This window comes from Oryzias melastigma, linkage group LG24 (assembly GCF_002922805.2).
Source record: "Oryzias melastigma strain HK-1 linkage group LG24, ASM292280v2, whole genome shotgun sequence".
Taxonomy (NCBI): Eukaryota; Metazoa; Chordata; class Actinopteri; order Beloniformes; family Adrianichthyidae; genus Oryzias; species Oryzias melastigma.
Genome location: NC_050535.1, coordinates 21,704,578 through 21,729,150, shown reverse-complemented (window position 1 = coordinate 21,729,150; position 24,573 = coordinate 21,704,578). Strand labels below are relative to the sequence as shown.

Here is a 24,573-nt window from a genome sequence, read left to right as displayed (position 1 = left end):
TAGTGAGAATTGTTGTGATCAACCCAGAAAGGTGAAAAACCTGTACACAGATATAAATCTTATGAGAATATTTTATATTATAATGAAATAATAAATAAAAATTAGTTAAAACAGCACTGCACAAATTGAAATTCGCAAATAAACTAGAAATAGAAAGTTAATTTAACGTTTGGATCTCCACAGGACGCTCAGCTCTTCTCCAACCAGCAAACACAGATTTTTAGTGCCTGACCTCAAAATGAGACTTCATTAAGTTCCGGGGAGCTTGTTGTCATGAGCCCCAGTTCTGGCTCCAACCCCCCCTTTCCTCAGCAGGACGACCCAGAGGGTGAGGCTGGAGGGCGGGTTCTGTTTTGACCCGACAGGTCCGGGGAATCCCCTGTTTCTGGGTTGATTGTCTCACAAACTGAGTCATCTTCTGCTCGTCTTTATGTGAGCATGCCCCCCACCCCCAAAGGAGTGTGGCCTTGAAGGACATCATTTATTCATGCGTCTGCATGCTGATGTGGAGCTCGGGTGAGGACTCCTAATGAGGAAACTGGAGCTCTGTCCCTCACCGGGACACTCCGACCTCCCCAGTAAAGACCGCGTCTCGAGTCGCTGCCGGAGTGCGCCGCCGGACGTGGCAGAGAAAGGCAGCTGAGGGTCTCGGGGGGGGTACACCTGTCCCCGCTCTGGTAGCAGTCAGGTGGGGAGGGGCAGGGATGCCCCACTTTCTCCTCTTTGTTTGACTTCCTGCGCCGCGGCGGGGCCGCCACAGGAAGGGACTGTAGCTGTCTTCCTCTGGCTCTTTGTTGTTCCTCATCCCGCCGCCGCCGCCCCCCCCACCGCCTGCAGCTACAGCTCCCTGGTGCAGGCTGATACAGCTGGGGTGGATCTGCCTGTGATGTGCTTATCATAAGGTTTGCCATCACCTGGGGGAGACAGGCTGACTTCACCCGTTCTCCAGACTCAAAGGAGAAACCCGCAACCTTCACAAGCTGTCAGGGAGGGGGGGCTGATCGGGGCTTCAGCTGCACCCCAACAGTTCCTTTGTTCCTGCGCACCACGGCTGCAGACATTCACACCCCCAGAAATCACCTGGCACTGACTTGAATCAGGTTAACGAGTCGATGGCTCACTATCACCCCCCACCCCCACCCCCACCCCAGTCTGTTGGGCTGGCACACTTCCAGGGGCTTCAGGACACTTTTCTCAGATCAACCTTTGTGCTTCATGTGGAGCGAGAGCTTTGAGGAGCTCTTCTGCCATCTAGTGGTGAAAATGTGAAAAGTTCTTTAGCAGGAAGTTCAACAAAGACTAAAATCTGGAATCAATTAAATTGTAAACCTGGGAAAAAATTAATGACGATTTATCTCAATTCTGTTTTTTTGTTGTTGTTTTTTTTAGCTACAGTATTTGCCGACCACTCATAATATGCAAATAATCCCAAATGAAATTTAAACACAAAACTGTACATTTACTATCAAGGCTGCCAATTGATGAAAAAATATATCACATTAATCACACTTTTGTTTCGTGATTTAACACCATGTTTTACTAGGTAAATTTAATGGCTTTTGAACAAAAACAGGAATTTTTCCTTCATTGTTATTGTCTGAAATGTTTACATTTATCAAGTGTTAACTCAGATATCACAAAAGTGTCATTTGGTCAGACAAAAACACATCAATGAGCAGATGAGCAGAACCCTGAAGACTTTTGTCTGCAGTTTTACTCCAAGAAAACAAAGATGCTGACGTACAGCCAGAAGAAACAAACCTGCAGACCTAAAAACAAAAATTCGGATCATTGCTCTATATCAGGGCCCCCGCTTTTTCTTCTAAGGCCACGTAACTATTTTCTTCTCTAATGGGGTTCATGGACGGTTTGTAGGCTAAATGTAAACATTTGCGGTTTTCCAGAAAGCCACTCATAAGTTTTAAATAATTCAGTTCTGTAATTAATACTAATACATTTTAAAACTAGATATATACCATTACTTGCAACAGATTAATAGCTGAAGATGCTTAAATTGATCGCTAGAAACACTGAAGCTGATAGCTGAAAACGCTGAAGTGCCAAATTAGCCAAAAAAATTAAAAAAAAAAATCTAAATTAGCCAAAACAGCTAGCATGTAGCTGAAATATTATCTAAATGCCAAATTAGCCAAAAAAAAGGAAAAATGTCTAATTTAGTCAAAACAGTTTGGGAGGCCGGGCCAAATGTGGAGGAGGACCAGATCCGGGCCACGGGCCGAAGTTTGGGGACCCCTTCTATGTATCACTGTACAAGCTGTTTTAAAAAACGTTTTCTTCCGTCTTCTAGAAGAGCTGAACATTCTCTCTGAACTGAAACTCTGTTCAACATATGACGATCTGCATTTATACACCTCCGCGATGCTTGTCATGTTACTGTGACAACATGCTGGACCCTGGATCAGATAGTACGCTTTTTGTGAGAAAGTGACCTAAACCAAAAAATAATAAGATACTAAAAACCAACTGAATATTATTATTCTTTTGTTTAAATAACTATAGTATAAGTGGGGGAAAATAGTTTTAATGCACGCTATAGATGACTGCACTGCCAAGGCAAAGCGAAGGACTGCTGCTCCGGCAGGTGTGATTAATTTTCGTTAATAAATATTAACTGGTTAATCATAATTTGCTAGTTGCGTGCATGGCCGTAACAAAAAACACATTTAAAATCTGTTTAATATTATCAGGTGTTGAAGCACAACTTTATACACAATGAAAATATATTTTTTTTAAATGTAAATACAGGTTAATTTAATATGAAAAATGTGACAAAAATAAAAGCCTGGAGTTAAAGAGCAATGAATATTGTGTTTTTGTGTTTTGACACATTCTTGTGGCATTAGATATATATAAAGAAAATTAAGATTAAAATGTATTTTTTTTATTTTTTCAGTCGGCACTGTTGTGAATCAGGCCCAGACAACAAAATGCTGCTGGAAGAAGAGCTTTTTTCTGACGTGAAATTACCCGGGTGGGCTACAAGCTCAGAAGGGATTTTTGAGCCCTGCAATAGTCTGACGACCCGTCCCGGGTGTATCCTGCCCCGCACAACAGTAGCTGGGTTATGGTGCAGCAGCTTGACCCCGAAATAATATTGTGATGAACTAGAAACTAAATTATTTTTTGGAAATTTTTGGGGGGGGTTTACAAATTTTTTTCCTTTATGAAAATATGAAGTTTTTCTTAAAGAGCTGATATCTTAAAAATGTTAATTTTAAATCAAATCTGTTAAATCTATCATATGTTGTCTTATTTTCAGGTTTTGACAGTTTCAGTTTATTCTAAGGATCTATTCTCTCTGAAGTTCCTCTCAAATCCTAATCTCTGCTCCACACCTCAATGGTTGCTCTTCTTCTTCTTACCTCCAGGTGAAACTTCCCTTCCCTGTAGATCAAATCACGAATCTTCCAAGGAACGACTTCCAAATGTTGGTGAAAATGCACAAACTGTCTTCGGAGCAGCTAGAGTTCATCCACGACGTGAGGCGGAGGAGTAAGAACCGCATCGCCGCGCAGCGCTGCCGCAAGAGGAAGCTGGACTGCATCCTGAACCTGGAGTGTGAGATCCGAAAGCTGGTGAGTGGAGTGTCTCCAGCAGTCACTGTCATCACCGAACACGATTCGCACGACAACTTCGCTGCTCGTCGTCTGTCAAAAAAAGTATTCCTAATCCTGACGCTGCGGCCGCATGTGGGAGGAGCTACCAGCTAATGTTTTAAGATGATCGCTATAAAGAACCATGTCTGTGGATATCTCTCTAGAGTGTATGAAGACACAGATGATGTTAAGAAATCAGGTTTATTTACTGTGGAGAGTTCTACAAAAACATCAGTAATCATGTCTCCATGTTTGGGTTTATAACCCAGACAGCAAAGCCAGGTGGGCCCCATATGGTATAAAAGTGAGTAGAAAATGTGGGTCCTGAAGAGGTTTGTCCACGTTGACTCAAGTGGACACTCAGTGGGTAGGCGGGCTATGCTAGCCAGCCACCTGGTGGACATACGGCTCTCTAGCGTGATACAGCGAAGCTCGCTAGCTTGATACATCAAAAATCGCTATCTTGCTGTAGGGGAAGTTGATAGCATGCTAAGATGAAGCTCACTAGCTCGGTGTAGAGGACCTAGCTAGAATGCTACATCAGAGCTCGCCAGCATGCTACAGTGGAGCTGACTAGCACGCTGTCCACTAGGCAGCTGGCTACTATAGTGAGCTAACCCACTGAGTCCCCACTTAAGTCAATGTAGCAAACACAGATGGGACCACCACAGACACTGAACAAACCCATTTGGGCCCATATTTTCTGCCCACTTTTAAACCATATGGGGCCCACTTGGCTTTGCTAGCTGGGATGACTATTATTAAAAGATTTCTCGGTACAGGGGGCTGTGTCTGTATGACAGCCGCTTCCACTGTGTTTCTGTGTCTCTGTGGCTGAGCTTGAAGGCTCTCTGTCTCGCATTAACCTGAGGGGGAAAAAATAAAATTAGGAGACCTTTTTCCTTTTTTTTGTTGTCTTCATGAGGCACCTCACAGTGTCTCTCTCTCTGTCTGCCAGCATATCGAGAGAGTGAGCTCCACCGCAGGAGCAAAAGCTGCGATCTATCCAGAGTTTATCCTGCCTTCACCCCAAAGTATCTGGATGAGCTCTGAGAATCTGCAGCTCCACCGGTTTAATGAAATAGATGGAAGTTCAACACAAAAATATTCGCTTTGGATTAATATTCTACCCGCTGATCGAGTCACTGAAAACGTCACGTGTCCAATGTGGAGTTCCTGATTGGTAGATCCAACGCGGCGACCTGTCAGACTTCAGATATTTAAAATTTGGCTGCATCGCCCAATTCACGCCGTGCTCGTTGCTCAAATCACTCTGCAGTACTTCAGATCGCCTCATGCCGCGTCTGTTCCGTTGACTTAACATTGAGACTGGCCCCCTCCACCGCATGAATCCTGTCGGTACCTTCAGGCATTCGTGTTCTGCTGCTGGCTTGTTCTTTGTGGGTCCAGATGCTTTCAGGAGAACAGAACGCCGTTGTTGATTCTGCCACAGTTCTGACCCGAGCGTGCTCTGTGTTCAGGTGTGCGAGAAGGAGAAGCTGCTGACAGAGAGGAACCAGCTGAAGGCCTGCATGGGCGAGCTGTGGGAGAACTTCACCTGCCTGTCGCAGGAGGTGTGCCGCGATGTCCAGCTGAGCCAGGAGCAGATCCAGTCGCTCCACCACTACTGCCCCGTCCTGCGGCCCGCCAACTCCAACGCCAGCAACAACCCCCACGAAGCCACCCCTCCCCTCTGCACCGCCACCGGCACCACGGCTGCCACCACCAGCATCGACCTCACCACACACTCCGGCTCGGCCACGCCGGAACCCAGCTTCCACGGGTCGCCGGGCCCCTCGGAGAGCGAGCCCGACTCTGCTGTCAGGAACAGGGCGGACAAAACCACGGACGTACAGTCCGGGCCGCTGCAGGAGAACTCCAACCAAACGGTAACGGTGGATTTTTGCCAGGAGATGACTGAAAAATGTACAACTGACGAGCAGCCGAGGAAGGACTGCGCTCAGTAGTGGTGGCTCTTTTGTTTCACTGTTTTGGATGTTTTTGTATTATTTAATTTTACTTTTCTGACAAACCCTTTCTCTGGGTTGTGAGACGGTCAGCCTCTGCCAGTGTTCACTGAAAAACAAGCTTTGTTTGTATTTATGTTTTTTTGTGCGTCTGTTTTTTTCCTTTCGTATGTATGAACTGTTGACACTAAAGTTGTCTTAACAGCAGCAATACTGTTCTGCAGGCATTCTCCTGTCACCACCACAGAGTGGAACCTCTCACCAAACCCTTACGATGGTGCTATACTCACCCAGGCAGCGACCTCTACAGCGGAAACGCTTTTCTCCACGTGTCACACGTCACGAATCCGAACGGGGCTCTTTGCGTCTCTCCGACGGCTAATCTGCTCTTTCTTCCATCTGCCTTCACACATGCACTCCAACAACCTCAAGGTCTAAAAAACAGGAAATGTGGTCATCAAGATCCACATTTAGTCCAGGAAGACGATAAACAAACCCAGCCACACTTTAAGTTTCCTGGATTGCTATGCTAACAAACTTTTTAACATTAACTTTAATGAATTACGTTAGCTTACAGCTTGCTAAAGTTTGCTAAATCTGCAGCTAACCCAGCCATCAAGGCCAAGTGGCCATATGGTTTAAAAATGGGCAGAAAATGTGCATCCACATGGGTTTGTCCACATTGGCTTAAGTGGGCACTCAGTGGGTAGGCACGTTACGCTAGCCAGCCACCCGGTGGATAACGGGGCTCCCTAGCTTGCTACAGAGTTCACTAGCATGCTACAGCGGAGCTCGCTAGCTCGATACAAAGGAGGTCGCTAGCTCACGACAGAGAGACTTGCTAGCTCAATACAGTGGAGCTTGCTACAGTGGAGCACGCTAGCATGCTACTGCGGAGATTGCTAGCTCGATACAACGGAGCTCGTTATCTCACTAAAGAGGAGCATGCTAGCTCGTCACAGCAAAGCTCGCTACAGCTCGCTAGCACGCTACGCTGCCCACTGGGCGACTAGATAGCAAACCCATTTGGGGCCCACATTTTCTGGCACTTTTGAACCATATGGGCCCTCTTGGCCACTTGTTTAATAAATTAAAATTCTTTGCATTCATAAAGTACATTTTTTAAAACAATCTCTCCCTTTGTGATGCAAAAACCAAATATTTCAAGAATAAAGTTAAATCTCTGGTCCTGAAGCTCTTATCAACACTAAGGTTGTGTCCAAATTCCTTCACTAATCACTACCGACTGCACTGTATAGTTAGTTTTTAGAGCCGTCGGAATCTCTGCTGCCCTACAAATTACCCAGAAATCTGTATGAAAAATCAGTGTTCATTGATGCTAACAAGATTGGCAAATTTAGACCACAATGCATTGCGTTTGAACAATTTTTGTGAAAAAAAATGTTTTTTAGCAGCAATGTTTTCATCATCAAAACACAGTGAATAGTCTTCTTAAAATGCTGATAGTTGTCAGTTTTTTACTTTGTTAGTATCGTCAATAAAAGAAAAAGTGTCCAAATGACTTTTAACATTCAGGACACTAGATGGTCTTTTTATAGTAGTTAGGGAATAGGGAGGAAATTCGGACATTGTTTTTAAAATTCAACTATAGACATTTTTTTGTTTACATTTGTTGAATCACAAGTTCAAGTATCTGTTTGAATTTGAACAGAGTGTCAATAATTAAATCAAAGGTCATAATAAAAATAAAAAAATAGGGTTTTATCTTTATATTCTTGTGCAGTGTGTTTTTTTTATTTTTCAAAGTCCACGAGGTTTTTATCCAAAACTATAGTTTTCTTTCAAAATGCCAATTATTAGATAATTGGTCAATTAATGTTGGACAACATTCTACATCCAAATAATAGGGAAAACAGTTATTTTTAGAATTTCAAAGGTGTGAGAATTCTAGCACCTTTGTGATATTTAATACATATATAATATTAAGGTTGAGAGTATTATTTTTTTCCCAGCCTGTTAGAGAACAGATGACCTTCCAGGGTTGGAGTGCATGTCTGAGCAGAAAACCTCCAGTTCACTTCAGGTTCGTCAAACCGTCTTCGATGTTCACGTGTGAAAAAGCGTATCGGTCTCTTCTACCTCTTCTGTCCCGTTCTCTCCACATCTCCGTCTCCGTTTCTTCGAGGATTTTTATCTCAGTGGCCCTTTTTTTTCGTCACAGCGATTCAAACTCAGGAAAAAAAACTTCTGAATGTTCAATGTAATTCATTAAAGAGAAAGAAAAAAAAAAGAAGACAGCCTGTGTGTGCGATCAAGTCGCGACGCGATGAGACTGTAAAATGTTCATATGCAAAAATGTCTTGAAGTGAGAAGTTTGTACAGGCTGTAACCGAAAACATTCCTCCAATGCCTTCCACAGCCCCGCGCTGAACGGAGAAACAGAAGCTTCTGCAGGCGTTTCGATGGCTCTTTTGATTTCCCACTCATCAGCAATACCATTGTATCTGGATGTTGTAAAGGTGATTTTCAAGTGCTTGTAAGGCAGATGTGTATATATGGAGCATGATGACTGTAACAGTGATTTTGTACAGGTAGAGGCTTCCGTGTTTCTTTCACTGGGGTTATGTCAAGCACCTTTCTGCTAAAGGAAGATCTTTGCTTTGCTGGTTCCTGTCCTGCCTATCGAACACCTGCTGCTGCAGCAGCTCCTGTTCTTTTACTCAGGAAATCAGCTCCACACATGCACACACACACCACACACACGTACACACACACCACACACATGTACACAGCTCTGAGCCCCTTGCATGTTCTCTGAAGGTTCAGGTCAACTCCTTTTTAAACTTTCTTTTCTCAGTTATTTTAGCACTTAAATGCTAATCGAGATGTTTCAGCCAATCAAAAAGCATCTTTTTTTCTCAAACAGGTGCTGTTTGTAGAAAACTAAAAACTAAAAAAGAGGAAAGACAAATGTAGGCACTTTGTTTTTCAGCCCCAATCGCTCAGAGTCTTTTAGCACTTCAATTTGCTTTTTCTTCAAACCCCTAAAAGTCTGAGACGGGAGCACTTAAACTGGAAACATGAATGAAAAAATATGTCTATGAAAAACTGAAAGGCGAACCACGAAAAAAAAGAGCAAACGTTTTAGTTTACGAGTGTCCACGCCTTCTATTTGTATTTCTTTAGAAATCAAATAAGCTCATTTCTAATGAATTTGATGTGTAAGCAGTGTTGGTGTCCAAATGACTGAGTAACAATCTTATAAGATAGTAACTTGTTTTCCCTAATTGTGTTGGAACCTTAGTGCTGTGCATGCATGCCGCCTTTAGCTATAGTTAGTTTGTCTAGCTTCTGTTTTTGTGAGTTCTCTCTGGAGCCTTGAAAAGACTTTTTTTATTTTTTTGAAAATTTGTACGTATAAAGAAATCTAATTAATTCAATCCTTGTTGTAGCCGGGCTTTAAAGTTTACACAAAGCCTTTGAAGCAGGAGCGTCTCAATCGCAGAGGTGCTTCATGTTTGAAGTTCCTCTTTTCCTCTGAATTTTACTGAACCTCTGAACTCTGCAGAAAAACACAAATCAAATGTAAAACAAACATACAAATGTGTTGAGAAGAGCTCTACTGGAAAATCTGTTTAGAATCATCAACTAAATTCAACTTGCTAACAAAAACAGTTAATTGGCAAAGATTTAACGTCCCAGCCAGCAAGGTCAAGTGAGTTTAAAAGTGGTTTAAAGTGGCAGAAAATGTGGGTTTTTCCACACTGACTTAAGCGGGGATTCAGTGGGTTAGCTTGCTAGTAATCTCCTCTTTAGCCAGCTAGCGAGCAGCACTGTAGCATGTTAGCAAGCTCCTCTACAGCGAGCTAACGAGCTCCGCTGTATCGACCTAGCGAGCTCTGCACTGTAAAAAATGAAACATTGGATCAATTAACAAAAGCTTAGCAATTTGTTACATTTAAAATTATTAGTTTTGACCAAGTTACAATTTTGGTTTGATTGCTTACTAAACCTAAAACTTTAATTTGATAAAAATTCATATTTTTAAACGTAACAAATTAATTGATCCAAACTTTCGCTTCTTTTCAGTACACTTCAAAAAGCCTAAAAATAGAAAAAGAACGCTAATCTTAAGTAATTTTAGTAATTTTCAAGGAGAAATCTTTAGATTTTAAAATCTGTAAAAAAGGAGATCCATACAAGATTTCAAAAAGAGACAAAGAAGCTAAAAAAAAAAAAAGCTGCTAGATACACAGTAAAAAGTGAAAAATTGGATCAGTTAACAATAACTCTGTAATTTGTTACATTTAAAAATATTAGTTTTTATCAAATTACATTTGAAGTTAAGTAAATCTTCAACTCAAAATTTAAATTTGTTGAAAGCTACAAATTTAACCGTAATAAACTGCTAGACTTTTGTTAGATGATTCAATGTATCACTTTTAACAGTGTAGCGAGCTCCGCTGTATTTTAGCTAGCGAGCTCCGCTTTAGCAAGCTAGCAAGCTCCTCCTTCCACCCGGCGTAGCGTAGTGAGCCAACCCACTGAGTGTACACTTAAGCAAATGTGGGCAAACAGGTGGATCCACCAGAGAAACCGCGGACTAACCCATTTGGTGGCCACATTTTCCGCCACTTTTAAACCGTTTGGGGTCACCTGGGGCGGGCTGCACAGTGGTGTAGTGGTTAGCGCTCTCTCCTCACGGTGAGGAGGCCCTGGTTCGTATCCCGGCTGGTTGTCCCTGTGCATGTGTGGGTTTTCTGCGACAGACTGGCGACCTGTCCAGGGTGAACCCCGCCTTCGCCCATCAGCAGCCGGGATAGGCTCCGGCACCCCCGCGACCCCGAAAGGGAAGAAGCGGACAAGAAGATGGATGGATGGATGGATGGGGTCACCTGGTCTTGCTGGCTGGGGTAAATGGGATAAAGGCACTTTAAAAAGTTGCAAAAAAAAAAAAAAAAAAAAAGATTTACAATACAGTAAAACATACGTTATGCATTCAAGTCATGAGTTTTACTAAAGGAATTCTATTAAATAAAATCCAAACATTTGTTTTAGCCGATGATGATCTATCACGGCTTTTTACTGAGATTTTTTTGTCTTGATTTAAATTTTTAAATGTAGTTTGAATGAAAATCTCATATGTGAGATAGTTTTCTGTTTGACAGAGAAACCTTTTATTCAGTGATATTACTATCCTGTTTTTACATAGTTAGGACTGCTCCCTATGCTGTAGAAACACACAGTCACACATGAACACATAGGACACGCACACGGCACATACATGTGGAGGAGAGCGGATGGATGTGCTCTTCTTGTGTTTCTTCTGCCCTTTTCTGTCTGATTTGATTGTTCTGCGTTTCCCGTCGCTCCTTTGGGTGCCAGCTCTGATAGAGAGAGGCTCTTCTGCACACGTTATGCAACTCTTGATATTTCTCATTTGGTGGTTGTTACACTGAGGAAGCCTGGAGTTTCACTGGAAAGCACAAACTCTTCGGTTTTAGTGTCGGCGCCTCAGAGGAAAATCCCCAAACGGAAAGTCATTAGGACTTCATTAAAGCTAAGGGGAACCACACATTCCCAAAGGTACGGCGCTCCCCAGTCTTCTTGATTTCAAAATATTGAAAGCAATCCTCCAGTATAGTTGACATAAGCATCATTTTTGTAGTAGAATTGGGTATTGAACCTTTTTGACATAAAACTAACTTTTTTTGGTCTGAATTTGAGGTTTCTGTTGAAAAAGGAAGCTGTTTACTTCAGTTGTTTACTAAAAAGGTGTTTTTTCACATCTCCTGCGCTTCAGCATTCTTCCTTTTAAAGCATTTCATTTGCCTGCTTGACGTTCAGGCAGAAACCAGAAAACCAAAGCTGTGGTTGTTCAGATGAAGCATCTCTTCAAATCTCAGGGAGCCACGCGTCTCCGAACGCTTCCCGTGTCTCTGAAGCGTTCTTGAGCTCGCATTATCCTTCAGAAAGTTCCTGATGAATATTTTACATTTCATTGGCTATGAGGGCACAAAAAATGTTTTCCCTTTTTGAGCAAAAAAAATAACTTGTGTTTGTGTCTGACCAATAAATGTGAGCTGGATATGCATCCATGATTTTCACCAAATAACACAATATTGTTAAACCTTTTTGGTATTGGGACAAGTAAAAACTCAAAAAAACAACAAAAAAAAAATACAAATTTGAAGGAGCTGAAAAGCTATGCAGAAGAAAAGCAGATGCAGAATTGTTGATAAGTTGGTAAATGATTTCACGACAGCCATCATTCACACTTACTTTTATATTCTGATATTTAAAAATGTGATGCTTTGAATTTCCTGAGTTGCTTTGGAAAGGCTTTTTACCGTTTATGTGAACATTTCTGATGTGGGTGTGGCTCCGTAGCGCTCTTACTTTTGGTGTTTTTCTGGTTTACTTTGAACGTTTGTCCTTTTTTTGGCTGCTTCTATAAAACAAACACTGGCTTTTGCAACTCCAAAGGTTGTTCTACGAGAATATGAACAAAAACATGCCTTTTCACAGATCACTCAAGCTCATGAAAAAAGGAAAGTTTGGAAAATGTCTGTTTCTCCGGTTGAAGGTCGTTGAGAAGAAGGTGAAACATGTTTACAAGTTGGCGTCATGTCATGTTTGATCAACTCTCTGCCATGGCTTCGATTCAGAAAGGAACAAGTTCAGCCGCCCCGACCGCCATCCGGCCGTGGGGGCGGCGGGTCACCCTTATGTGGATTCAAGTGCATCTCCGACATTTGCCTTAGAACTTGCAGAGGCCATAGTTCACATTGGAGTGACGTGAGTGTATGCAGGGGCGTGAGCCCCCATCCCAGAGTAACCGTGCGGACTTTCTCACACTTATCTACCTGTGAAATCCTTCATACCTCTCATAACTGGTCAATGACTGTATCAGCAAACTGCATCAGGTGTTTTTTCTACATGCTTTTTACACAGATTCTATGGATTATTGTATTGGTAGGTTTTGGTGCATCATTTTTAATGTAATAGCTCCTAAGCTTGTAGTTCAAGTTGTTGTTTTTTTCTCATTTTTCTAGTTTTGTGTTAATATTGTCCATTTGAGATAGCGGTTATTTGCTTATTATTGACTAAGAGTTCCTACCTAATTTTTAAATGCTACATGACCCTAATTATGAAATGACTTAATAACCATTGTAAATACGGTATTGTGAAAACCCCCATTTTTATTCATTTCAATTGCTAGTGTTCAAGAAATGACTTTTTTTGTCTAGACACCATTTCTCTTTATGAAATAAAGAAATGTGCATATCAAATGTTCTTTGTCATCATTTTCTAAAAAAAAAAAAAAGTTTTGTTCCTGTATCACAAACAAACCCATAAATAAAAAGTATTTTTGGGGGTGTTTTATGTAGTTATATAGTTTAAGGTTAACTCTTAAAACACAAGACAGTATAGATAAAACAGCTTGCATAAAGCTAAAACACTGGCGAAAAAATTTTAATTTGGCAAACAGCTAGCATAATGTTAAAATATTAGCTAAACTCAAAATTTTACCTAAAGAGCTTCAAAAAAGTCGGATTTTGACAAACAGCTAGTATATTTCTAAAATATTAGCTAAACTCCAAACTTTGCCTAAAATCATAAAACAACACGTTGTTCTGAATCAGGGGTCTGCAACCTGTGGCTCCAGAGTCACACGTGGCTCTTTTATCCCTCATTGTGCCTCTTTAGCTCTAATAAAAAATGCAAAGGATTGAATACATAATATATTTACAGTATTTAGTAAAGTTTTGTCATTTCTGCTTAGATTTTTACATTTCAAGCATCTAAGCAAAAAAGGATTTCATTTAATGACAGAAATTCAGTAGAAATGTTCTTTAAATTTGTATTTTAAATTCATAGTTGGTCAAATAAAAGTCTTTAAAAGGTAATTTATTTTGGTAAATTACACTTAAGTTTTTAAAGTTTTGAACAAATGTGGCTTAAAATGATTGAAAAGGATTTAGTGTTTTTAATAAAAAAAAAAAAAACTCAGATTATTCTAATGTTTTGAGGGTTTTTTTGTTTTTTAATGAATAAATTATACCAAAATGTTGGGGTTTTTTTTAGAATAAAAGGAAGAAAATCACGCCAAAATCCTAATGATGAAACATATCATGCTTGACTGTCTTGCATTTTTAATAGAAGTAAAGCTGCTGCCGCAGGAGAACCTTTTGACAGAGTGGGTTTTATTTTGAAAGGAACGAGTGTAAAAGAAGTTACAACTGTTATGTATATATAATTATAAAAACATATATACACTGTTGTAATTCAGTTACTATAATATTTAAAAACTAAATTTATAAATAAATGTTTAATTGCAAAAAAAAATCTTAAATATTGTGCATTTTTAAATAATAAAGCGAGACTTGTGGCTCTGGTTGGGTTCTGGTCTGTAAGAAAATAGAGCAAATTGTCATGGTGCACCTGTGCTCCTACTCCGCCTCCTAATTGGACCCAGCTGTCGGCACTCATCATCTCCACACCAGCCTACTTAAGAGGAGCCTTCCCCAGCGTTCTTCGCCAGTTCGTTACCTTACCCGGTGCAGTACCCTGGCCTCTCATGTTTTGTAAGCTTACGCTTTCCTTGAGTCTAGTGATGGTGAGATGAAGCATTGTGGGACACTGAACCACTTCAGCCATTGGTTCGAGAAAGGGTTCATTTCTTGAAGCTTCATGTGTCTACGATACCATCTACTGGCCAAGTTTGGAATTACAGGCTTCTTCACCAGAATCACTTGTTACAATACAATTAACACTATGGGAATTATTATGAATAGCAAAACATGTATGACTGAAAAATGTCTTTACAAAATAATCACAAATAAGGTATACTATATTCTTAATCTGTTTTGTCAACATATTTGAGTGCTTGTGGAACTTGTAAAAGGCCATACAGTGCTTATGTAACTGGAAATATGATGTTCAAGATGGGGAGGGTTATTCAATTTTATTTAGAAACAAGAGTTTCTCGACAGTTTTTGGTTTCAAGCGATTCCTTCTTTTAGACACAACTTCTCTTGCTTTAGAAAAGACTCTTTCACAGGGAACAGAAGATGCGGGTGTGGACAGAAAGGCAATTGCAAGTTTGTACAGGGTTGGGTAGATGAGTTGTTGTCTCTCCCAGTACTCCAGAGGGTTTTCAAGTCTTCCAATGTTTGGTTCGGACAAATATCGCTGCACCTCCACAGTAGCATCCACAGTTGCATTTTGTGACGTTCTTGTCTCCATGACGCTGACGTCTAAACGATGCCAAAGTTTGCTACCTAAGAATAATTTACAGATCATGTTAGATGATCTCATATCAATGCAAAGAAATGTAAAGTAATAATTTACCTCCAGTGACTTCATTAGAGGTAGATGCCTGGGGGATGTCCTCTCGGGTTTGCTGTGACCTTATAATTGTTGAGCATTCTGCAGTCAGTCGCTTCACAGCTTCAGTGGCTTTTGTTTGACTGAAGAATCCAATAATTTTGAACCGGGGATCCAGGAGTGTGGCAAGTGACATTATACTCATTGACTGTAATGTGTACAGCTTCTCCCGTAACTGCCTGATGAGCACTTCTCCCATTTCCAATGCTGCAGGAGGACCTGGTTTTGTCATTTCCTCCTGGAGATTTTGTTCCAGCATTTTCAGAAGAGGTATGACTTTAGAAGCAGATACGTTTTCCTCTGCCGACAGCTCTACAGTGGCCTCATAAAAGGGGGACAGCAAAGACATACAACCTTCGACAATTTTAAATTCTTCTGAGGTGATCATGGGAATGTCATGTTGTAGTCCTGCTAAAGCTGCTCCAACAGGCTCTCTGAGATCAACCAGACGTTGGAGCATCAGATATGTGCTGTTCCATCTGGTCTCCACTTCCTGCAAGAGTTTTCTTACAGGCATGCCCATATGAAGCTGCACTTGTGTAAACTTCTCCTTTAAAGATACAAATGAGTTTGTCATTAAATCACTGCAGCAGGATCACAGACATACAAAAAGAATTATTCTATATTGAGAGACAGAAAATTACCTTACCTTGGCAGTAGTGCTGCTTCTAAAGAAGCCAACCAGCTTCCTTGCTTTGGCCCGGATGCCAGAGAGGATTGGGTTCTGCTCCAGTGTTTTCTTAACCACCAGATTAAGAGTATGGGCAATGCAAATGTGATGCCGAAGCTTTAGCTCTCTCACACACGCAACCATGTTGGGAGCACCATCTGTGACAAAACATGTCACTTTATTGGTGATTCCCCATTCCGCCATCAATGAGGCTTTCTCGTGAGCAATATTTTCAGCGGTGTGTGACTGGGGGAATTCTTGCACTCCCAACAACACTGAGCAGAGCTTAGACTTCTCACCAACAAAATGGCAAGTTATAGCCAGGTAGGCATCCAAATTCATGGATGTCCACATATCTGAAGTAAGGCTAACAGCAGCTGCCTTTTGAATTTTAGCCTTTGTCTTCTCCTTTTCTGCCTCATATTTGACCTCCACCATGGCCTTCAAAGCCTAAAGGATGAAATATTTTACACTGAATTAGGTTGACTTGTGAAACATCACTGAGGTCTCACTTGTTTCATGCATCTCATACATACCTGCCTTGTAGGGAGAACATAATTGGGATCCAGTTTGGACACAAACCCCCTGAATCCAATATCTTCCACAATAGTGAAGGGTTGTGTGTCCTTCACAATCATAGAAACAAGGGCTTCATCAAGTTCCTGTTTTCTGGTGGCTGAATAAAAAGGGGAATTAAATACAGTTTGTATCTATGCACAATAAACAATATAATGTCATGGCTTACCATGGGAAGATGAAGCTCCTACTTCGTCCTCATTCTCATGAAAGGCACGGTAATGCCTTAACATGGATGAGGTGTTGTTATTGTATCCCAATTCCTTGGCACACACTAAACATCTCACCTTTGAAAAAAACATGGAACTATGACAAATAGTTGTTGATAAGTAAACCTAATGATTTTGACATAATGTTTGATAAAGCTTACCTTTTTAGGAGATATCAGATCAAAGTGTTCCCATACAGGGGAGATCCTCCTCTTCCTTGCTGGCTCCATCCTATCCAATAAATATCCTCACTTTCCTAAATAAATCTATCTTTCCCTGAACACCTACTCTATCTGCAAAATATATTGAATCAACGCTATCCTACCTCTATCCAAATCCTCAACTAATCGCAACTCTCCTCCAAAAACCCACATTTTGATCGGGACCCGGCGGGTTTATAAAGCCGTTACAGATTTGAACCACTTCCTTAACCAATCATGTGATAGAACCCGGCAGTGAAGCTTCAGACGTCATCATTGTGGCTCCTCCCCCAGATGAAGCAAACATCGGCCCATGCTTCATGGTAACCCCGCCTACATTACTCGATACGCGCTTTGACGACTCGGCACTTCTGGTAACATCACTACTTGAGTCTTTCTACGCCTGACCATAGTACACCTCTGTCTTCAGGTCCTCATCATCCACGTGCCGTCCTGGGTCCAGCCAAGCCTTTACTACTCTGCCACGCCAAAGCTACTCCACGCCACGCACCATCTACTGAACTCACCTTGCCGCTCCAGCTCTCCACCGGTCTTCGCTCTCCATCTCAAGCCTGCAGATCCACCCCTAGTTCCGGCCGCTACTCCACTTCCCCACGGACAATAAAACATTTCTATATCACTCCTGCCTCCCGTCATCCTTCCGGGTTCCAGCGTCTGGGTCTGTCTCGTCACGTGATCATGACACAAATAGCTCTTTCAGTGTTAAAGGTTGCAGACTCGTGATATAGGCTAAGGTAAAGAAAACGTGAGATACATCGAGTCAAGTCAAAAGGCATTACTCAAAACAACTGGTAGCTTTCCATACAAAGCAGCTTTTGGTTGTTTTATTATGTAAAACCTTTTGAACAAATGAAGAGAGTGAACAGTTAAAAAACATTTTATTTTGGTCATGAATTACAAAAAAGAACACAGAGTTTTTAAAGACAAAAATATCGTATGATTCAAAAGTAACTGAAAAACAGTTTGTAAAGGTGAGAACAAAAAATAAATCCTCAATGAACCTAAAGAAAACTGAAGATGTTGACCAAATCACGGTCCCAACCAACAAGGTCGAGAGGGCCCCATATGGTTAAAAAGTGGCTGAAATCGTGGCCCCAAATGGGTTTGTACACAGTCTGGGGTGGCCCCACCTCTGTTTGCCAAACATTGGCCTAAGTGGGGATTCAGTGGATTAGCTTGCTACGCTAGGCAGCTGCCTGGTGGACAGCATAGCATGCTAGTGAGCTTTGCTGTGGTAAGCTAGCAAGCTCCACTGTAGCATACTAGCGAGCTCCTCTGCATCAAGTTAGCAAGCTCAACTGTAGCATGCTGGCGAGTTCCTCTAGAGGGAGCCAACAAGCCCTTCTTAATCAAGCGAGCAAGCTCCGATTTATAAACTTGCTAGCGAGGTCTGCTGTAGCTCCTCTGTATTGAGCTAAGCTCCGCTTTACGGAGCTAGCGAGCTACGCTGTCCACCAGGCGGCTGGATAGCATTGCGAGCTAACCCACTGAATCCCCACTTAGGCCAATGTTTGGCAAACACAGGTGGGGCCACCAGAGAAACTGTAGACAAACCCAATTGTGATTAAAATTTTTGAACCATATGGGGCCTACTTGGCCTTGCTGGCTGAAGTCAAAAAGGGTTTCAAGTTCAATGACTGACAAACCAGGTTTAATATATAAAAACAGATGGAAGGTTATAGAAGCTTTAGCATCACAGTGAAAGTATACAAAAAAATGTCACAGACGTTTGAGCAAAATCTGTTGAAAAATGAAAATTTGCAGGAACACTGCCATGATCAGAGAAAGTATTCAAAGGTTGGAGAGTTTCAACTTCAAGTGAAACTTTTGAAGAATCTGAAGTTATTTTGCAGAAAAAGTTTTCATTTGGTAAAAATCATCCTGCATCAGTAAAAATATTTCTGTGTGATAAAAGTTTGGTCAAACACATACTCGACATGTTTGTTCCTGGTCAAACATACTAGATACCTAAAGTAATAATAATTGTGTGAATGTAATTGTGATGCTGTTCCTTAATTATTCTTGAATAAATCAATAATTGATTTGTAAAAACTCAATCACACTTTCAGCAATTTCTGTAATCTTGGTGTCAAAAGGTTCAGCTCCTGGAGGACATTCCTGCTTGTACTTTTAGTATTTTATGTTTTTTAAGATTTTATGCAATTTGTGGATTTCTTCAGCCCCATTAAAAATGAATAGGACATTTTTCAATTGATGCAAAGAAAAACATTCAGCATGTTTACGACATTCATGCTTTTATTTTGACTAACATCATTTTTGAAATTTTATGCAATTATTGAAATTTTACGCAAATGTTGCAATTTTTTTCACATAATTCTTCAAATATTTGTGCAGTTTCTGCAAATTATGAAAGTTTGGTATCAAAGCGTTCAGCAAGTTAAGAACATTAATGCCACTGAGTTTTTAATGTTAATTTTGAAATTAGATCATATTTTAGCAACATGTTAACGTTTTGGGCAAATTTTGGCATCTAATTAAGTTTTTGGGTTAATTCTGAGTTAAGCTAACATAACGTGTTAGCTTTCATGGCTAAGGTGGCATCTACTGGGCTTTTTTGTAATAATTTGGAGTCAAGCTAATATTTTAGCAATGTTGAGATTTTTTGCATGAAATTCTTCAAATTGTGCACTTTCTGCAAATTATGCGAGTTTTGTACCAAAACGTTCAACACGTTCATGACTTTATTCTGCAATTAAAATGAAGGCCTTTAGCATCTTCAGTGGCCACAATGAGCAAAAAGCATTTACACTAGCATCATCGTCGGTAATGCAACTTTTCTAGTTAAGGAGACTTATGTCTTTTAAAAGAGAGAAGAAAGTAAGACAATAATATGATGTTGTTTGTTTGTTTGTCCTATTTACCTTTGTGCTCCTAGTTCAAAAAATATATTGTATGTTTACATTTAGTCATAAATGTGAATGTTTTGGAATCCTAAATACTTAAAGACTAGTACATTTTTAAAATGAAACCAAAAACATATTGTAACCACTAAGAGGCACAATCCAGTTTAAAAAGTAAATTTTTATTCAATTTAGTGGAAATAAACTGCAAAGTTCTGAATCTTCCTAAAAATTCAGATGAGGCGTTAACAAAATAAAACAGTTTGTATTTTAAGGATTTTTGTTTGTTTCTGGACTTTATGCAAAGCGGATCAGCAGGTCAGTCCTCCAAAGTAAAAGCCAAACTCAGTATTTGATATGCTTAGGACAAGCTAAATGTGCTAGTGTCATATCTTGTCAAAACTTTGAGAATATTTTTGTAATTGACTGAGATTGAATAAATCTAGAAGTGTTGGTTTGGTTCTGCACAACCTCCAGGATGATGAAAGTTACATGTATAATTGAGACATTGAAAATAATGTACCACATTGATATATTGTTTCCATGTAAAAACATTTTCTTCAGTAAACTCAAAATATCAAGTACTTTTCTTAATTTTCTTCCTCACTTGTGTGGAACTTTTGGTGTTTTGACTTTCTTGATTTTGTGGTGTTATCTGATCTGTAACCAAAGAATAAAGATTTCCAACAGTTTGTGATATTTTAATTTCACATTTTCAAAAAGTAAAATAAACAACATGGACTGAAGTCGTGTACATTTATGAAATTCCTCTTGGTTTGTTTTTATTGACCTTTCAGCTGCTGCTATTTCTAAAAACAGGAAGTGTGGTTCTCTATCCAGGTACGGCGATTTAGGGAAAGTTCAAGCTGTGAGTGTGAATGTTGTTATTGTAACAGCTCTAACGTATGATGAGGAACAAGATGAAGTCTGGCTAGTGTGGAGCTCCACATGCTTTGCTGTTTAACTTCACTTCTTCATGATGGAGGACAGCTCCAGAATCATGCTCTGAAAGACAAAACAGTCCAGAGGTAAGACAATCCCAAGCAGGAACAAATGAGAATCATCAACCCACCCACCCATCTTACCATCCACCCACCCATTTTTCAAACCCACTTAATCAATCTGGGTAGTGGCGTTGCTGGAGCCTATCCCAGTTGGGTCAAAGTTGAAGAAATTAGAAAACAATATAATTTCCCTAAAGAAAGTTTCTTTTTTTTTTTTTTAATAAAAAAAATCCAGATCGAATCCAGTGTCATATTCAGCCACATCATGTGACTTTGGTGTTCTCTAAAAACGTACTTTGGCCGCTGTCATGGATTTAAACATGGCAGCAGAGGCAGAAGCAGCAGGTACTCTTTTAACTTTTATTTTGTGCTGGGTGTACAAGCACCAAAAAATATATATCATTATTGTCATTTTTGCTATTATTTATCCTTACTACTGGCAATTAAACAGCACTGCTAAGGTTAAATGGTGGCCTTATAAAAATATTGATTCATTTACTTTTACTTTTGTATAGATTTCTAAACCTCAAAAATAAAAGATGGTGTTTTACTTTAACCGTTACACATCTAAAGACTAAAAAGCTGTTTAAATGTATTTTTGCTTAAAGGGTAACCAAACAGGGAAGTTGGAGGCTGACTCCGCCCACAGCTGAAATGTGAAAATCCAGGGGGTTGGAGGACAGGACTGTTATCATTACTGGAGCTGCAGATCATGACGTCAGACTTCTGAAATGACGTGGGAATAACACATAATTCAACTGCAATACCTCGTTTGAACCTGTAGGGAGCAGCACACAGGCGGTTTTTGACTACATTTTTAAGAAATTGAACAAGTTTATTTGAATTTGTCAAAAAAGTAGCAATGACTAACAGACATAACTTTTAAAACCTCATTTATAGTGGTCAACAGACAAAAAAAAGTTGGTTTAGGGTTTGGTAACCCTTTAAATTACAAAAAGGAACACGAGGATACTCTGGGGTTTATATTCTGGGCTAACCAGACATCGAACTCTGCATTTCTTGGTTATTAAAGCAAGCTAAAGGTTCTTTATCTAATGCTGAGAATAAAAAGATGCTGAAAATGAAAAAATTCCAAAGAGAAAAATACAATTCATGGAGAGAATGATGTTCCATGACTGTGATCATGTTCATGTTTCTGACTGTGACCCTGAACGATTAGTGTCAACATCAGTCAAGTAGGGCTGGGTTGATAAAATCGATTTATCAATTTGAACTTAACAGATCAAAAATCGTTTCTTGCAAATATCGATCGATTTAGCACCTAAAGCTAAAGTTTGCTAGCTTGATGCTAACATTTAATGGAATTTCCCATAGAATGGCTAATGCTAACACTCGGTCAACCTAAACATACATTGCTGAATAAATTAACATTTTTAGTTAATTTTAACTATTTAACACCTGAGGTGTCGCCGGCGACGCTTAAACACAAAATCTTTAACATATTGTAACGTTTCAATCAAAATGAGCCGCTTATCCTTCGGAATCTACTGAAATGATCATGTTAACAGTTAAAACGTTACAGTAAATCAAAGAACAGAAACACTAGAGCTCCGATGTTAAACGGTTAACAACATCAAACCCCTCACTAAGACCATTGCTCACCATGGACATCCTCCTTCCACTGGCTGGGGGCGGCGGGGTCATGGCGGGACTCTCCCCCTGGTTGAGGTGCTGCCCCTCGGCGTCCGTCCCCGCCTCAGAGCCACAGCTGTCGGACGGGCTGGCCAGCTTGGCCTCAGACAGTCCTCGGGACATGAAGCTGCACTTCCTGGCAGTGGGGTAGTGGTCGCTCTCGGGGGAGTCGCTCATGTCGCTGAGCTCCTTGTAGACGCTGACTTTGCTCTGCTTCCTCTGCGAGTTCTTCAGGGCCGCCGGGATCTCCATGTGGCTGGCCATCAGCGTCTGCCGAGGTCCTCCCAGGGACATCTTCCCGGGCCCGTGGGGGGACTCCTCGCTGCTGCAGGAGGGTTTCCTGTTGTCCAGTGTGTAGCGCCGCTCTGTGGCCCCCAGCTGCTGCAGGGCCTGGGCGTCGGATGGGACCGGCATGTAGGATTGCTGGTGGGATGTGATGGAATCATCTTGGTTCTGAGCAGGAGCTGATTGGGCCAAATGATAGGGCACGGTCTCCCCGTGACTGTGGGGCTCGGACAGCACGGAGCAGCTCATCTGAGTGAGCTGCATCAGCCTCTGGGGGGACGCACTCCCCAGCACGCAAACCTGCTGCACCATGGAGTTCTTCTTGGACCTGCACACGCTGTCCTCATCTCCGTATTTGTATCCGTACAAGATGTCCTTGATCCGCTTCACCCCCAGATGGAAGATCTCCAGGATGTTGAGGAACAGAGAAACTCCGGCTATGACCAGCATGAAGACCATGAAAACGTTCTTCTCCGTCGGCCGTGACACGAAACAGTCCACGGTGTTCGGACAGGGCAACCGTTCGCACTTGTAGATCGGGGACAGTCCGATGCCGTACAGAGCACACTGACCGATGATGAAGCCAACCTCCACCACGGATCTGGTCAGGATATGGAAGACGTAAGTGCGGAGCAAGGATCCCCTCAGAGGAGCCTTGCGGACTTTCTTCTGCTCGTCCAGCTTCCTGAGTTCCCGCTCGATCCTCTTGTGGTCCTCCGGGTCCGTCCCCTCCAGCTCTGCTTTCAGGCAGGCTTTCTTCCTGTGCCTCTCCTTCTCCAGGGTCCTCAGGCGGTACAGAGCGTGGCCCATGTAGACCAGCGAGGGGGAGGACACGAAGATTATCTGAAGGACCCAGTACCGGATGAGGGAGATGGGGAATGCCTGGTCGTAGCAGACGGTCTTGCAGCCCGGCTGCTCTGTGTTGCAGACGAACTCGCTCTGCTCGTCGTCCCAGACGTCTTCGGCCGCGACACCCAGAACCAGCATCCGGAAAATGAAGAGGATGGTGAGCCAGATCTTCCCCACTATGGTGGAATGAATGTGGACCTCCTCCAAGATACTTCCCAGAAGGTTCCAGTCCCCCATCTTCTCACATTATCCCCTCATCCAGAGAACATTCCTGTTCAAAAATGATTAAATGAGCTGCTGGAACTTACATTTTGGTGGGTCTACATGACCCGTAGGGTTTATCTGAGTAGCAGTAGAAGTTTAGGTCCATCTGCAGCAGCACCGTCGAGGACCACAGATCATCTCTTCTCTCTTTGGCTGACACTATTTCAGTGCTGCTACAAACTAGGACTCTGTGGAGCCCATCGATCCACCATGTGACTATATACTACCCCCGGGCTATTTTCACCCCGCCACTCTTTTATTGGGACACTAAACTGAAAATAGCACCAACTGAGACGTCAATGCACGGCTATACACGGCGTTTGCAGCTTCTTTGGCTGATAAATAAAACCAGGAGGATGGAGTTTGATTTCAGAACCCCTTTCAGGCACATCTGCTTTGTTTTCGTTTGAAAACTTCTCGAAACTTTTTTGTTTTTGCTTTTACCCACAGACTCTCCTCGTGGAACACCTTCTGGATCCCCAAAAGAAAAGAAAAAGAACAAGAACTGTGGTGCTGAAAGAGTTCCAGCTGTGAGCCGAGGATCGACCATCTCCCATCCTTCATGATCAGAAGTGTTTAATTAGTATGGATTCACCATAATGCAGGGTCCAATTCCTCTACATTCAGCTGTTCGGCCAGAAATGTTTGACTGGACCTTTTTTAGAGTTCAGTTCTTCTGAGCTGGGGGAACCCAAAAGACCCCTTCAGCCTTCAGAAAATCACTCTATCCATCTATGGATGGATGAAGAAATAATAAAGAAACATTTTTGTTGAAATTCTCAAAATCAAATACATCCAAAACTAAAGGAGACCTGGCACTAGCAAACTAGAAACTGTACCACTGGGCTACTCAATCAGGGGCAATGGTAATCTGAATAACCAGAGATAAAGCAGTTCAATGGAATAAAATAGAACAAGGAGAAGTCAAAAATATAAAACTACCAATGCTCCTCTTCATCAGTATAAGACAAACAAAAAAATAAAATCAAAGATCATGCCTATAACTGAAAATGTTGATTTCCCTCCATCATTCCCACCATCATAGG

General features: G+C 41.4%; 3 protein-coding genes across 3 annotated transcripts in view; 1 reads left to right on the top strand and 2 right to left on the bottom strand.

Annotated features, from left to right (window-relative positions):
- The window catches only part of bach2b (BTB and CNC homology 1, basic leucine zipper transcription factor 2b), a gene marked incomplete at its 5' end in the record, with an annotated part of 81,042 nt that extends 71,273 nt beyond the window's left edge, over nt 1–9,769 (top strand). The window contains 2 exon segments of the mRNA XM_024291099.2: nt 3,390–3,596; nt 5,099–9,769. Of these exon segments, the coding sequence (XP_024146867.1) occupies nt 3,390–3,596; nt 5,099–5,584 (693 nt within the window). The 3' untranslated portion in view covers nt 5,585–9,769.
- Nucleotides 9,770–14,252: 4,483 nt separating this feature from the next.
- LOC118598141 (zinc finger BED domain-containing protein 1-like) lies at nt 14,253–17,064 on the bottom strand. The gene is made up of 6 exons (XM_036210463.1): nt 16,552–17,064; nt 16,351–16,468; nt 16,142–16,281; nt 15,585–16,055; nt 14,900–15,485; nt 14,253–14,829 (listed from the first exon to the last, which is right to left on the bottom strand). The coding sequence occupies exons 1-6, from the start codon at nt 16,618–16,620 to the stop codon at nt 14,504–14,506; spliced, it is 1,710 nt and encodes a 569-aa protein (XP_036066356.1). The 5' UTR covers nt 16,621–17,064; the 3' UTR covers nt 14,253–14,503.
- A 3,374-nt stretch (nt 17,065–20,438) lies between these two features.
- Nucleotides 20,439–23,511, bottom strand: gja10b (gap junction protein alpha 10 b). Its single transcript, XM_024291479.2, has 2 exons — nt 22,100–23,511; nt 20,439–20,477 (listed from the first exon to the last, which is right to left on the bottom strand). The coding sequence occupies exons 1-2, from the start codon at nt 23,498–23,500 to the stop codon at nt 20,439–20,441; spliced, it is 1,440 nt and encodes a 479-aa protein (XP_024147247.1). The 5' UTR covers nt 23,501–23,511.
- Between the last annotated feature and the right edge of the window lie 1,062 nt (nt 23,512–24,573).

Coding starts and splice junctions, on each gene's coding strand:
- gja10b (XM_024291479.2), bottom strand. CDS start 23,500: ATGGGGGACTGGAACCTTCTGGGAAGTATCTTGGAGGAGGTCCACATT. Junction 20,478..22,099: donor GTGGAAGGAGGATGTCCATG/GTGAGCAATGGT, acceptor TTTGTCTTTCAG/AGCATGATTCTGGAGCTGTC.
- LOC118598141 (XM_036210463.1), bottom strand. CDS start 16,620: ATGGAGCCAGCAAGGAAGAGGAGGATCTCCCCTGTATGGGAACACTTT. Junction 16,282..16,350: donor AGGAGCTTCATCTTCCCATG/GTAAGCCATGAC, acceptor CTTTTTATTCAG/CCACCAGAAAACAGGAACTT. Junction 14,830..14,899: donor CTCTAATGAAGTCACTGGAG/GTAAATTATTAC, acceptor AATTATTCTTAG/GTAGCAAACTTTGGCATCGT.